Source organism: Euwallacea fornicatus, unplaced genomic scaffold, assembly GCF_040115645.1.
Source record: "Euwallacea fornicatus isolate EFF26 unplaced genomic scaffold, ASM4011564v1 scaffold_66, whole genome shotgun sequence".
Taxonomy (NCBI): domain Eukaryota; kingdom Metazoa; phylum Arthropoda; class Insecta; order Coleoptera; family Curculionidae; genus Euwallacea; species Euwallacea fornicatus.
The window spans coordinates 416,424-431,869 of NW_027096034.1; the positions used below are offsets into that span (position 1 = coordinate 416,424).

The window sequence follows — 15,446 nt, forward strand, 5'->3', positions numbered from 1 at the left end:
GAATTATCGAGTTGTTTGTGTGGGGTAAAAAAAAATCGAGTTCTGACATGTTGTGTTTGCGGTCACTATGATTATTATATAAGCAAATCATAGATGAGAATGGGTATTACGTAAACCGCTATAAAATGAAGATCCTAGCCGTGGACATTCAAGGTTTTTATTTATCGAACGAATTGTTTTACGTGAAAGAGGTAGCGATTCGAGATGGTGTAAGAACAAGTCACTACTTGTTTAAATCGCCGGTACCATACGAATCGCTTTCCCGAAGGAACAAAAAATGTGTGAACCGCGCAACTAAATACATTCACGGACTTCATTATAACTCAGGATTTATTCCATCAGGTGAACTCGAGAAAATATTGATTGACAAACTATGTGGCTGTGATTATGTGTATGTGAGGGGGTGCAGATTAACGAAGTTTCTAGAAAGGATGCTAAAGTCCTCCTCCCCATATGAACACCCTCAACCACAACTCATAGACTTAGAAACATACAATTGGGGATGGGATCCTCTTCAATGCCAACAATATCCCATGTGTTTAGATCACATTGCCACTACAAATTTAATGTGTGCCGTAACCATTTGCAACAATATACACGATTGGATAGTCAGAAATTTGCCACTACCACCTTATACTATCAATAACTAATATACATATCAAACAAATTATAGATTCGAATTATTTCAATTCAGTTAATACTACGTGCTGTACGTTGCAACATGAAGAATATATTGACCAAGTTTTTTGGTAGAAAATTGGATTTAGAAGATTGCACGATAGAGGAACTTGAATCGCTTCCACTCATTTTTTACCAGGAGATAGTTGAACCAATAGCATTGCTGAATATATGGGGAAAACTACCATATAACTATAGGAAGGATTTTATCGCAAGAACAAGACTACCATGTTTCGTTCACTACAACCATCCTGAATCTCAAACACATATTGATGGCCCGCCACCTCCCCAATCCAAATGTGCTATGTGTAAGAGAAATTTAAAGCGCTAAAATAAAAAAAATGATGTAACAAAATTGTTGAAATAAATAATTTTTATTAATTTATTTTTCGTACAACTTCAGTAAGTGGTAATTGCTCTATTATACAATCGTGAATAATTGCGCAGTATCCTTTTGTGTTGGCAGGTATACCTTCTCTAGTTTCAATTTCCACCTTAACATCAATGGCCGATGATTTTATGCTTTCATCACGTCTCGAACAATCAATAACAAATAAAGCGTGTGTTTTGAAATCGGGAAAGTCTAGAAGCGTCTCTTTTCTTTCAGCAGAGTTAAAAAAACTTGAGGCAAATTCTGTGTAATTATAATAAACATCTGCGTAGTCATTATTAGTAAAATTTAAATTCATACGCTCATATGGGTAGTACTCCCCATTCAAAAACAGTCTGATGTCACTTATATTTAAGTTATCAAACAAGGTTATGTCTTTCATAGCTAGATTATTTCTGTTTGTATGAAATGCTACTATAATGTATCGAGGGCATTCTACAGTAGTTGTAGTTTTTACACACCAAATTTCCTTCGTTGAGTTCGCATTAAGACTTGGTAATTCGTGAAGTTCCCATTTTCGGAATGGGATTAAAATAGGCCTGTCTTCCTTTAGGGATTTAAGTAGCTCCACTTTGATAATATCGTTAGGAATGATATGTTTAACTTTTAACTCAATATTTTCTATTGTCAATTTAAATGTTGTGTCCTTTTTATCATTTCCAGTGATTAAAACACAGTTATTATCATTTCTTGATCGAACTAATCTCAAATTATGTCTCCCACTTATGGCTACTTGATAATCTTGACAAATGCCTAAAAAGTGGCTTAAGGGAATCCTCATATAAAAACTTCCATTTGTGTTAGTAGTAACATGATCTGGATAACTCCAACTAGCCGCCCTTAAACGATTTGAGTCATTTTTGTTGTAGCATAAATAACCTCGAATCAAACTAACAATACCAGGGTTTTTAACATGTTCTACTTCAATGCCATTTAGTTCGTAAGTAATAGAGTCGAAGAAGAATCCTGCTGCATTATTCACAAATTTAACATCACCTGACCCTTCCTTTTCAAGTTTTCCTTTAATTGATAAAGCAGCGTTGCACAATAGAACCCATGCATCGTTGCGGTTTACAGATATTTCAATAATATCATTGTTTTCGAATGACTTGATAAACGGTAAATAGGTCCGGAATTCGAGGTGGTTAATAGAATCATCATTTATAGGGTTTTTGTAAATATCTAAAATTTGGGCTGATAACATATCCGAGTGACTTTAAAAATAAACTGTTTATTCTGGTTAGTCTACCACGTAAGTTCTTGTTGCGTGAGCGTGGGCTCTGCAGATATGATACTGACCGCTTAAAATGAATTATATCTTTTTTATACGACCCCACAACTAAGACCATTTCTTTAATTCAAGTCGAATAATTATTTCCTCACCACAAAAGTTAACGCTATTAGAGTCTTGATCTAGAATCTGAAGTGTGATGTTATTTATATCTGACCTAATCACTGGTAAATAAATCAAGTTTCGAGGAATCTCATCGATAGCAAAGCCTGGGTCGCTGTTTATTGGGAATTCATAGATGGTGTGTGAAGGTTGACTGTTGTAATACGCTCCCTGAGTTATATTACTATCAATATGAATGGTTCGAACTTTAACTATATTAACTGGCAAATCTGATGTGTGTATATGTCCGGCTTTTAGAAGTTTCCTAGAGAATCCTAGAGTTTTTCCTAGCGATTTTTCTGGTCTAAAATCGATGTCAAAATTTTTATGAAAAATTTCACACTTTAATGTATTATTATTCGGTTTTAAGAAGAAGAACGCCTCTCCATCACCTTCTCTAATTATCTGGTTCCTGTTTAACTGCGGTGTAAACTGGTCTTGTAGGTTACTATTTATATCAGTAATTTCATAGACACCCGGTGGTATACTAATCGTTTTAGACACTCCGTTAACTAAATAATAAAACTTATTATTATCTTCATCAATATTAGGCACTGTATTATAAGAGTGAAATCCTATCAATGCTAACCCGTATTGACAATTAGGATCTAACTGTAAAGGTGTAGGAAAATCTATAGATAATATTGATGATCGACTCTTCACAGTGAAAATTAGAGACATAATTGTGTGTCTAAAGCATTTATTGCTCCTTATATAGAAAATATATACAAAGATGACCACAATTATAAGAATTAAATTTTTGATAACGCCTTTTATTATACATTATTTTGACGTCACGTCCAAAATAATTAACTAGTTCCTTAGGTGGTTTTAAGTGGCCAAAGCTATCAAAATACGTCACTATATCACCCCGTTTTAGATATGCTACCCAGTGAGTTCCTTTATGGCTTGAAGAGTCTAAGTTAACTATACCACATTCATTAATATTAACCTTATATGGTAGACTATCTCGCATAAAAACACCTCTAAAGAATGGTATCTGAAGCAATTTGATGTATTTTAATATTTCAAAATTAGTTAACGCATGTCTGGGTAGCACTATTGGAAGTTTTTTGAGAACTGTTTTTTTAAATACAATCCAAATCCACGAGGAGTTTTTCGCAAGTAAAGTCCTGAGCCTTTTTTCCCAATTTCTTCTTCTGTAGCAGCCTTCTTGCTATCACCCATCATTTTATTTTTTGCATTTTTGAGTTCAATAACATTTCTCGCTACTGTAGAAGCTCCTCCAGCAAGTGCTCCTAAAGCTCCTAATGCTGAAAGGATTGGTAGGAAAGGTAAGATCCCTCCGCTTTTCTTAGTTTCAGGGCTAAAGGGGATAATGCGAGGTATCCGAAAGTTTTGTTTTCCGCCAGCTTTTTTTACAGCTGCACGAGCTGCACGAAGGGCGAGGATTGATGTTTTCCGTAGATTTTTATCATAGTTTTCACCACTCGAATTCTTTAGTAATCGTTTCAGAATCTTGGATGTTGGTCTTAATATGTGGGTACGGAAGGATTTCGACTTCATCGTATTATTTTTAATTCCCATACCCCTTTTTCTTTTGACCTGGAAGGATTTCATTTTATTCGTTTTAGTTCCCATACCCATTTTTCGTTTAGCTTTCATAGTATTTGTAACAAGCCAAGCTGCAGTTTTTTCACCAAAACTCGAATCTTTAGCCTTAACACGATCCCAAGCTTTATTTTCTAGTATTTCATCAGCTTTATGCCGGTTAACTAAAGAATTGCTTTTACTATATGCAATATCGTGTTCTTTACACGCACTATCCAGTGGGTTGATACCCTTATCACCTCGAGATATCCGTTTTTTTAAGTGTGTTCCTGGACCGCAGAACTGCATGGAAGGGAAATGCAATTCAAAGGGCAATTTATTAATCAATGAGTTAACAAATCCAGTTCCGGTCCGCTCTTCGAAAGTCAACATACCCACTACTACTACTATTTAGCAGGATTGTTTATTTATACTCTTTTCCTTGCTTTCGCTCATCAGTTGCATCATCTACAAAGATGAAGGTAGTACCACAAGATATGAGCTTATCAATTGAAAATTTAGATTTTAAAGACTTTGAAAATACTAATCATAGTAAATTATTGTCAAATTATTTTCGCGGTATAATTTGCGGTCGAAGTGGTTGTGGTAAAACAAACCTGTTCTTATCTCTGTTGTTTAATTTAAATGGTCTGCGATTTGAAAATGTTTATGTGTACTCAAAATCTCTGTTCCAACCTAAGTATATTTTATTACAGGAGGTTCTGAAAAAAGTGGATGGTATAGGATATTTTCCATTCACCGATAACGATGAGTTAATTGATTTTGAAAATGCCAAAAAGAATTCTGTATTTATATTTGATGATATTGCATGTGAAAAGCAGGATAAAATACGCACGTTCTTCTCAATGGGTCGACATAAGAACATTGATGTGGTTTATATTTGCCAAACCTACTCTAAGATACCTAAACAGTTGATTCGAGATAACTGTAACGTAGTAATTTTATTTAAACAAGATGATGTTAATCTCAAACATGCCTTTGATGAACACGTGTCACCAGACATGAGTTATGATGTATTTAAAAAAATGTGCTCCGAGTGCTGGAATGATAATAAATATGGAGTTTTAATAATTATGAAGGATTTTGATTTAAATGATGGTCGCTATCGCAAAGGGTTTGATCAATATATAAAACTGTTCTGAAGGTAAAATCGTATATTCATTCATTATGAAACTGCTAAGTAAAGCAGCCGCTGCCCGTAAGAAGAAAATAGTTGAATTAATAAAAAACGTTCGAAAAAAATATCAAGCCTTACAATTAGGTAGATCTGAGGATGATAAAACTTTGAATAAATTATTTAAGCCTGTAATAGATCCTATCGGTATACTCATTAAGCAACAAGAAAATAATCTGCACAATAACTGGCACCCATCATTACAATTCCTAAAAGAGAAAGGGTCTATAAAGCCGCAGCACAGACGCGATGAAACATTATCATCAGATAATCAAAAAGTCAGTTCATTGCGAGAACAACTACCTAAAGCAGAAGGTTCTATATTAAACGCCACACCAAAGGAGCAAGAAAGCGATTATGAGACTAGTGACTATGAGTATGAGTCTCCAGATATTTCAACTACTTCCAACGAATATGGGAGCATAACTCAAAAGTATATTACAGATTATTCAAAAGGTTTGCCGCAAATAGATATAACTTACGGACCAAAATATAACTCTGATACGAATAAATGGACCTTAGGCCGTTCTAAGCTCAGTTTTAATAATAATAATGACATAATATTAGATAATTCGCAATTTGAAGGAACTGAAGGTCTCTATAATTTAGTATTTTACAAAGAACCTTCTATGTATAGTACTCAAGATTTGGAAAACTATGGAAACATTCTTAATCAAAGTCACGTGTACAGAGTTGACTTCAATCCTTCTGGGAAAATAAAAGGAAATACTGGAAATAAATATGTCGGTATTGTACGTAAGTTACTCACGATGTCATCATCATCATCATCATCATCTTTATCAAATAGTGTGAAGAAGGGGAGAGGAGGTGAAGATATGATTACTTATAATTCGAAACCAATTGAGTATGTCTATTGGGATGATGTAAATGAATTAGTTGATCGACTGCGACTGCTATATGCGTCAAAACAGGCGGGAAACACTTCGCATGAAAATGAAATTTTATCAATTATTGAGGAACTTAAGGAATCTAAGGTTATTTAACAACTTCAGTTTACTATTTGGTTTAAGTTTTAAAATGAGTCTCGATAAGTTTGGACGCCATTCCGCTAAGAAGCATAAAATCACCACCGTAATAAAATCCACATTATCGCGCACCTCTAACGGTGATATTGATAATGGAAATTTGAGAATTTGTAATTTAAAACCACCTATAGATGAAAATGACGCAACTAATAAGGAATATGTAGATAGATTATTACAATCCACCTTAATGATGATGAGGGAAAATTTAGATAGCCATAACCATGAAGTTGCTAGTCTGAGTGATATAGTTAAGCGACATGAAACTACCATGGATAAAGTTAAATCTACTATGTCTTATAATTTAGAGAGCTCTAGAGTTATAATGAAGGCGATTGGAGATGAAGTTGCTAGTGTGCGTGATATACTTAAGCAGCATGAAACTACGATAGACCATCTTCAAAAACAGTACAAAATCTTGTGTTTTAAAGACGAGGTCTGCACCCCTAGCACTAATGTCTAAAGAAAAAATTCAGCTTATTACGGAGCTACATAAACCATCACGAAGAAAATTTCCCCGACGGCGTACAATTATAAAAGGATTAAACGACTCATGGCAAGCTGATCTTGCTCAAATGGATATGTATAGTAGAGAAAACAGGCAATATAAATTTTTCCTTATAGTTATCGATTGTTTTTCTAAATACATTTGGGCTAAACCATTAAAGTCTAAATCGGGTGCTGAAGTTGCTGACGCTTTTTCTAAGATATTAAAAGAATCAAAAATATCTCCAAAAAATCTTGCTACAGATCATGGAAAAGAATTTTACAATACTAATTTCCAACAATTAATGAAAAAGTGGACCATTAATCATTATAGCACGTTTAGCATCACCAAGGCTGCTATTGCAGAACGCTGTATTAGAACTATTAAAGAAAAATTGTATAAATTGTTCAGTTTGAATGGTAATTACAAATGGGTGGATATATTATCTGATGTTATAAAAAAGTACAACGAAACTAAACATTCCACAACAAACGTTAAACCTATAGCAATCAATAAGAATAATGAAAAGGAAATATTATCTAGAGCCTATAATCATATTAAAATTGTTGAAAAATCACGAAAATTTAAAGTTGGAGATTTAGTACGTATCAGCAAAAACAAGCATATTTTTGAAAAAGGTTATTTACCGAACTGGACCACTGAGTTATTTAGTATTGTGAAAGTTCAACTTACAAACCCAGTAACATACTTGCTAGAAGATCAAACTGGTAGACCTATAAAGGGCGCTTTCTATAAGTATGAACTGCAAAAAACTAAACAGCCCGATGTATTTTTAGTGGAGAAAATAATACGCAAGCGTGGCAATAAAGTCTATGTCAAATGGCTTGGGTTTGATAAATCTCATAACAGCTGGATTAGTGATGATAATAAATTGTAACTACGCTTGCGCTAGATCTGTTTATACCTTACTTTAAACATCAGTTTTAGAAAGTTAAGTAGTAGTAGTATTTTCAATTCATCTGAAGCAATATGTGTTCTCAAATAATGAATTGTGAACTTGATGAGCTACTAACTAAATATGAACATGAAGTATTTAAAAATAGTTTGCCAAAAGGATGTAATAGCAATAACGCTATATCAAACCACTATGTGTTGAACTCAACATTTACATGTCTTTCAAGTGGAATTGATATTTCAGCAGGTTTAAACATGTTTCAAGACTTTACACCTGCAATACAAATACAAGTAGGAAGTGATGTCCTTTATTTCAGTGAAATCGAGTGGAAAAACATTGTGGCCAACCTTTATTGGTTTTTGGATAACTATTTCCGAAAAGATGATATATCTTCAGTTGCGCAAGTGTCTTCAGGTAGCAGTATAATCTCCACCTACCAGTCTGTAGATAAATCCAAGCTTTTAGTCATAACAAATAACGAGATTCCTTTATTTTTAACTGAAAGCAATGTATGCGATTTATGTGTTATAGATGACTACTTTATAAATAACAAACTTAACTCATTTAGAATGTTAGATTTTCAAAAGTTTTATCTTAATTTTATAAGAGTATTTAGGGACTTTATAAGTGAGCATCATATTGCAAAGGATGTTATTGAATCTCTTTTAAGAAAATTTTGCTGTGTAAATATGAATATAGAAACTTATTGTTTAAGGGAATGCTTGTATTATGATAAAAATAAAATTCTACATGACTTGGGAATAAATTGTTAAAATTATACTGGCTTTTAAATGACTAATACGCTGTAGATCAATGATATATAATTAAAGGCACGATTCAGCGTTTTTTTTCTCATACAGCGAGTGGTTAAGCTGCAGAATGGTCAGTCGTATAGTTTGTTTTTTGTTTATTAGTGGAGGTTTTGCTCAAACGAAAATAAACGTAAACGTATTTGACTATCTGCTAAAATATGGTTATGTAAACAACACTTCAAATGAAAATTCGTTAATTAATATTAATCAATCAGAGGCGCTCATATCATTTCAGGAGTTTTACAACTTGCCAGTAGATGGAACTCCTAACAATGAAACATTAAAATTAATGGAGACACCACGATGTGGAGTAAAAGATGATAATATTGCTTTTTCAGCACTTGGAAAATGGTCTAAATCTACAATAAAGTGGTATGTAACTTATCCTCAGAGTCATTATATAAAAACTGTTGCAGAAAAAGCGTTCAAAGTGTGGAGTGATGTAGCTGACTTAAAATTTCCTTATGACTACAAAAATCCTGATTTAATTATTTCGTTTGGAAAACTTAACCACAGGAATAACCCCAGATGCTTGACTGGGGATTGCCCATATCAATTTGATGGGCGGGGTGGTGCTTTAGGTCATGCTTATACACCCTCAGCAAATCACAAACACAACAATACATGTCTTGAAATTCATTTAGATAGCTCAGAATCTTGGTATTTTGGTTTGGATGACAATGTGCCAGCTGATAGTTATAGTGCACTGTGGGTTTTAATACATGAAATAGGTCACGTGCTCGGTTTAGGACACTCAGCTGTTCCTAATGCTATCATGTTTCCATACTACAAGACACAAATGAATTTAGATAAAGACGACATTGTAATAATTCAACATTTGTACGGAAAGGCGATCGCACCAAAACATTTCGAAACAAGCACTTCTTCTTTGCCCCCATCAACAACAACAACAACAACAACAACAACAACAACAACAACAACAACAATTAAAAATGAATTGAAAAATAACCACGATGATGATGATGTTTGTAACTTTGAAGAACACCCTTTGACTTTCTTAATAATGCATAAAAATTTATATATTTTACACTTAGATCGAATATGGATTATGGATATGATAACGAAAAAGATGCAGGCAAATAGCATATCAATTTACTCTGTATTTCCATTTTTACCTAAATTTAACCGAATTACAGCTGTATATCAAAGAGTAAATGGAGATGTAATTTTAATTGTTGACAAGGTCATTTATGTTGTTAATAATAAAAATTACAATTTAATTAAGACGGTAAGTCTTTCTAGCCTTAAAATACCATTCAATGATCAAAAGCTGAGGGCTGCAGTCGCTACTTACACAGGGAAAATTATCTATTTTTTCGATGAAAACTATTATGCTATAATTAACGATAATGATTATAATTTTATTGTTGATTATTATGGTTATATATCGAAAGATTTTAATGGTATACCTTCATCGATAGAAAGCGTCTTTCGCTTTACTAATGGCTTGTTATATTTTTTTCAAAATAATAGGTATTTTGAGTATGATGAATTTACAAATTCTCTAAGAAAATCAGATAAATTCAATTTAAATATTTTCAATATACCATGTCCTTCAATATCATTGTATGAGCAGTTGAAATTATTACTTACTAAAATAATGAAAATAAATAAATAAATAAAACACACGTTATATGGTATATAATTAGCAGGTTTATTACAACCCTTACAAAGTATACTTAATTCATGAAACCTAGTTACATGATAACAATGCTTACAAAATACAAAATCTAGTGTTTCAGAGCATTGTAGAAAATTGCTAAAGTCCTCATCGTCTCTTCTCTGCTCTTCAAGCTGCTCTTCAAACGGTGGAGTTAGCATTGTTGATAGCTGCTCTTCAAACGGAAGAGTTGGCATTGTAATAAGTAACTCTACGATGTTGCTGCTGTCTTCACATGACTCCACACAAACTTGTGAATCGTTGGTTGTGTGCAACGTTGACATTGCATTAACGTCACTTTGGTTTTACTCATCCAATACGGCTTTGTTCGACACCTACCCACTTTCAAATAACGGCACTTAGAGCAAATTAATGACTCTGTGTAATACCAAACCATATTATCATCTATTTTCACATTTGATTAAATAAGAAACCTAAAAACAACCACATCCGCTTGTTATGAAAGATCTTCAATATTTTTGGAAAAACAACTTTAAATTATATTATTGTTATTAAGAGCAGACTACTGGACGGTTCTTAAAAGTATTAATTATGGATTTAACACTGTTAAAATCTAGTGGGGCGTTTTCTCAAAAGCCCGTAACGAAAACCTACAATCTAGAAGTTGACAAAATTTATAAAATTGTCGACTTGAGAATAGTGAAGACCAAATTTGGAGAGTCAGTCGTAGCTGAACTAGAGGAAACGGTAGTATTTTTACCACAACGGATGGTTCAAGCTGTTAAAAAAAATATCTCCAAGTTCAAGCCAGACGTGTATGGTTTGATATACAAAAGTCTAAAGGAGGTGCCAGGTCTTGGTTCAACCCCTATTATTGAAATTGTAGAACTCTAAAATGTAAGTATTATCTTTTTATTTTTTATTTATGACTATACTACTAATATTTCAATCAGATAAGTGATGAACCCCACGGAGAGTGACAGAACCCTTACAAGCGGTCTATCTAACGTTAGCGATAATATTGTGGATTTGTTCAACAAGGTGTATTTTCAGTTAGCAGCCCGCTCATCAGGCGTGGACGTGGATGAAAAACAAAAATGGTTTAGAAAAGTGCGAAAATCCATTCGCCAACAGGTACTTGCATTAAAACATAGTAAACAAAATGTAGGGTGTTATAGAAAAATGCTTACAAATTTAGGACACTTAAAACGCTTTCAATTTTTGTTTAAAAACTTGAATGTTTCCAGTCATGTAGGTGGGGGTGGGGTTAAACGTTCTGATAGGCTTAGATGGGAAAATGGTCCTCTCGTCTTTCAGGGTCGCATAAGATCAGGTTTAATAATTAATTTAACTCACAAGAAACTAGGAGATTTCTTTACTGATGCTGTGCACCTATTTAAAAGAAGAATTTCTAATATTTTGAAGCAGTATCATTTGATTAAAGTAAATGCAAATTTTTGTGGGGAATATATAATTAAACAAAAAGATTTGGAAAAAACTTCTTTTAAATATTTTAACACGCCAAACCACGTAATTGATAGTAGCGTGGATTTATTAGAATGGTTTCATGATAATATAACTAAGCAAATAATGAATAAGATGGAAGATTTTCAGGAAAGGGATAGTGGGTGGGCTCTCTGTAAAATTATTAGCCTAGAATTAAATATTAATAAATACGAGTGTGGTAGCGGTTCATCTTACATTAAACTACCCGCGGAAATAACTGCCAAAAAAGCATGCATCAACGTAAAAAATAATGATGAAGCTTGTTTTTTTTGGAGTATTGTATCAGCTCTTTATCCGGCGAGTGTTCACTCCGATAGAATTTCATCATATCCTCATTATGAGTCAATATTACATACGAATGGTTTGGATAAGGAAGCTATGCCTCTGTCAAAAATCTCTAAATTTGAAAAACTTAATAACATTTCAATTAATGTTTATATGCTTGAACTAGAGAAATCAGGTTTTGTTACAACTCCAGTTAGATTGACAAGTAAAAAATTAGAGAATCATGTCAATTTACTGTTAATTCAAAATAAGTATTCGTGCAAAAAATCTGATTTTGAAGTAGACGGTGACGATTTGGAGGTGGGAACTGATATTAAATATCATTTTTGTTGGATTAAAGATCTGTCGAGACTTCTCGTTAAGCAGCTAACAAACCACAAAGGTAAAATTTATATTTGTGACAGATGTTTAAATTATTTTCCAAACAATGATAAGTTAATTCAGCATGGTACTTTATGTGAAAAGAAAAATACTTGTAAAATATCTTTTCCTACTTACGATTATGTTCAGTTTCAAAATTATATTTTTAAACAAACTACTCCTTTCGTTGTTTATGCAGATTTCGAGTCGATACTAGAATCTGCTAATGTAAAAGGATGTTATCAGGAACATAAAGCTTTTAGTGTAGGATATTTCTTTAAATGTTCTTACGATGATTCTTTATCATTTTATAGAATGTATCAAGGAATTGATTGTTTAGATTGGTTTTCTAAAGAATTAAAAGAACTTGCTAAAATAGTTTATAGTAAAATGAAATATATTGTTCCAATTATTGCAACAGATAAATTTAACTCAGCTATGTCATGTCATATTTGTGAAAATGTTTTCAAAGAAGGTGACATTATAGTAAGAGACCATGATCATTTCACAGGAGTTATGAGAGGTTTGAGTCATGAAAACTGTAATTTGAGATATAAGAAGCAATTTGTTATACCTGTTTTCTTTCACTGCCTCACTGGCTATGATTCTCATTTTTTAATTAAAAAATTTGGTGTTACTGAAAAAATTTCATTGCTACCTCTTAACAAGGAAAAATATATTTCATTCACTATCTACAATTCTGAAACAAAACTGAAATTTCGATTTGTTGACTCATTGAGATTCTTAAATGCACCTCTTAGTGAACTAGTGGCGACATTAACAGCTGCAGACTTAAAAATCCTTAGAAATGAATTTAGTACGATTAGTGACAAAATGTTCAGTTTACTAACTAGGAAAGGAGTTTTCTGCTATGACTATCTAGATAACATAAATAAACTGAAAGAAGTAGAGCTTCCCTCTAAAGAAAATTTTTTTAGTCAGCTTAATCAAGAAATGATTAGTGATGATGACTATAACCATGCACAAACTGTGTGGAAAGCTTTTAAAATTAAAAATTTAGGAGAGTACTCTGATTTGTACCTCAAAACAGATGTACTTTTACTAGCTGACATTTTCGAAAATTTCAGAACTAAATGCCGCGAAATTTATGGTCTCGACCCCAGCTGGTATTTTACATTACCAGGATATACCTGGGATTGCATGCTTAAATTCACATCATGCAAACTTAGACTTCTTAAAGATATCGACCAAATCATGTTTATTGAAAATGGTCTAAGAGGAGGAATTTCTATGTGTTCAAATCGTTATTCTGAAGCTAACAATAAATTTATGAAAAACTATGACATCTCAAAACCATCTAAATATTTATTATACTTAGACGTTAATAATCTATATGGTTGGGCAATGTGTCAATACCTCCCATATGATAATTTTGAATGGATTGAAGATTTTACGAATTTTAATATTTGGGAAATCAGTGATACCTCAGAACTTGGATACATTTTAGAAGTTGATTTAGAGTATCCAAGTGATATTCATGATTTACATAAAGATTTACCTTTTTGTCCTGAGCACAAAGCACCTCCAGATTCAAAATTACCGAAACTTTTAACTACTCTTTCTTCTAAAATCAAATATGTAATTCATTACAGAAATTTGAAACAAGCCTTAGAGAATGGTTTAAAATTAGTAAAAATTCATCGAATTTTGAAATTTAATCAAGCCCCTTGGTTAAAACCATACATCGATTTAAACACAAAATTAAGATCGCAGGCTAATTCTAACTTTGCTAAAAATTTATTCAAACTTATGAATAACGCTGTATTTGGGAAAACTATGGAGAACATTCGAAAACATAGGATTGTGAAATTAGTTAATAATTGGGATCTACGTTATGGTGCAAAAAATCTTATATCTAACCCAAATTTCCACAGTGTTGTAAAATTCAGCGAACAACTGGTAGCTATTGAACTGAATAAAAGTAATTTGATTTTTAATAAACCTTTATATATTGGAATGTGCATACTAGACATTTCAAAACTTCTTATGTATGAGTTTCATTATAGTTATATGATATATAAAGTACCAACAATCCAAAACCTGAAATTAATGTACATTGACACTGATAGTTTTATTTATGAAATTACATGTGAGGATGCTTATTCTCAAATTATCAAAATGGATCTAATGAAATTTGATACTAGTGACTACCCTAAGGATAATATACATGGAATTCCACAAACAAATAAAAAAGTTTTAGGTTTAATGAAAGATGAAGTTGCTGGACAAATAATTACGCATTTTGTAGGTTTAAGGTCTAAAATGTATTCATTCAAACTAGAGAATGATAAATGCGTCAAGAAGTTAAAAGGAATTAACTTTCAAGTTGTAAAAAATAATATAACGTTTGAAGATTACGTAAATTGCTTAAAATATGGTGAAGAAAAATTTATAACTCAAAACAACATTCGTTCTATAAAACATAATTTGTTTACTTGTAAGGAAACGAAACTAGCTCTTAACAAATATGATGATAAGCGGTTCTTACTAAGTTCTAGTCATGACACTCTTCCATGGGGCCATTACAAAATACATAGTAAAAATAAAACAAATAAATAAAAAATGTGAATGTGTTTTAATTTATTTACCCTTCAACTTGTAGTAGTATATATATAAAAAGCGTGATAAAAGATTTCAAAGCTAAACAAGATACAACTGCTGCAATATACTTTATAAGAAAATTTTGTGTCTCATCTCCGTTACAATATACATCTTCTGTACTTGTACTATTTGAGTTGTCATTACACGCTGAAGTAGATGATGATGATGATGATGATGATGATGATGATGACTTCTCTACACTTTTCCAGGTAGTATCGCCATATGTTCGATTTTTATAGATTATTCTAATTTTATAATCAGTAGCATTTTTAGGTAAATCTACTGATAATGCTGGGAAGTTTGTATCGGCCAAATTCATTTTCATCCATTCCGTAGGCCAAACGTCGTTGGTTTTGTTAAAACAAATATGCACACTTTCCGCCTGATATGGGTGATTTATGTAAAAAACATTGTTGATTACAGCGGTCAACAAAATATAATTTGCTTGTAATAAACCCATTTTTCAATAGCCACTCCACCTGCTTCACTTTGAAAAAAAAAACGTAATACCCATTCTCATCTATGATTTGCTTATATAATAATCATAGTGACCGCAAACACAACA

At 32.5% G+C, this 15,446-nt stretch overlaps 4 protein-coding genes across 4 annotated transcripts; 3 read left to right on the top strand and 1 right to left on the bottom strand.

The window, feature by feature from the left end:
* Positions 1 to 1,055: 1,055 nt before the first annotated feature.
* Positions 1,056 to 2,273, bottom strand: LOC136349779 (uncharacterized). The gene has a single exon (XM_066301505.1). The coding sequence runs from the start codon at positions 2,271 to 2,273 to the stop codon at positions 1,056 to 1,058; it is 1,218 nt and encodes a 405-aa protein (XP_066157602.1).
* Positions 2,274 to 6,246: 3,973 nt separating this feature from the next.
* On the top strand, positions 6,247 to 7,636 carry LOC136349780 (uncharacterized). The gene is made up of 2 exons (XM_066301506.1): positions 6,247 to 6,606; positions 6,683 to 7,636. The coding sequence occupies exons 1-2, from the start codon at positions 6,247 to 6,249 to the stop codon at positions 7,634 to 7,636; spliced, it is 1,314 nt and encodes a 437-aa protein (XP_066157603.1).
* An 897-nt stretch (positions 7,637 to 8,533) lies between these two features.
* On the top strand, positions 8,534 to 10,105 carry LOC136349781 (collagenase 3-like). The gene has a single exon (XM_066301508.1). It carries the CDS (start codon positions 8,534 to 8,536, stop codon positions 10,103 to 10,105), a length of 1,572 nt encoding a protein of 523 aa, XP_066157605.1.
* A 963-nt stretch (positions 10,106 to 11,068) lies between these two features.
* Positions 11,069 to 15,217, top strand: LOC136349782 (uncharacterized). Its single transcript, XM_066301509.1, has 3 exons — positions 11,069 to 14,816; positions 14,912 to 15,090; positions 15,155 to 15,217. The coding sequence occupies exons 1-3, from the start codon at positions 11,069 to 11,071 to the stop codon at positions 15,215 to 15,217; spliced, it is 3,990 nt and encodes a 1,329-aa protein (XP_066157606.1).
* The last annotated feature ends 229 nt before the right edge of the window (positions 15,218 to 15,446 follow it).

Coding starts and splice junctions, on each gene's coding strand:
- LOC136349779 (XM_066301505.1), bottom strand. CDS start 2,273: ATGTTATCAGCCCAAATTTTAGATATTTACAAAAACCCTATAAATGAT.
- LOC136349780 (XM_066301506.1), top strand. CDS start 6,247: ATGAGTCTCGATAAGTTTGGACGCCATTCCGCTAAGAAGCATAAAATC. Junction 6,607..6,682: donor TTGGAGATGAAGTTGCTAGT/GTGCGTGATATA, acceptor TGTGTTTTAAAG/ACGAGGTCTGCACCCCTAGC.
- LOC136349781 (XM_066301508.1), top strand. CDS start 8,534: ATGGTCAGTCGTATAGTTTGTTTTTTGTTTATTAGTGGAGGTTTTGCT.
- LOC136349782 (XM_066301509.1), top strand. CDS start 11,069: ATGAACCCCACGGAGAGTGACAGAACCCTTACAAGCGGTCTATCTAAC. Junction 14,817..14,911: donor GGGCCATTACAAAATACATA/GTAAAAATAAAA, acceptor GCGTGATAAAAG/ATTTCAAAGCTAAACAAGAT. Junction 15,091..15,154: donor ACTTCTCTACACTTTTCCAG/GTAGTATCGCCA, acceptor TAGCATTTTTAG/GTAAATCTACTGATAATGCT.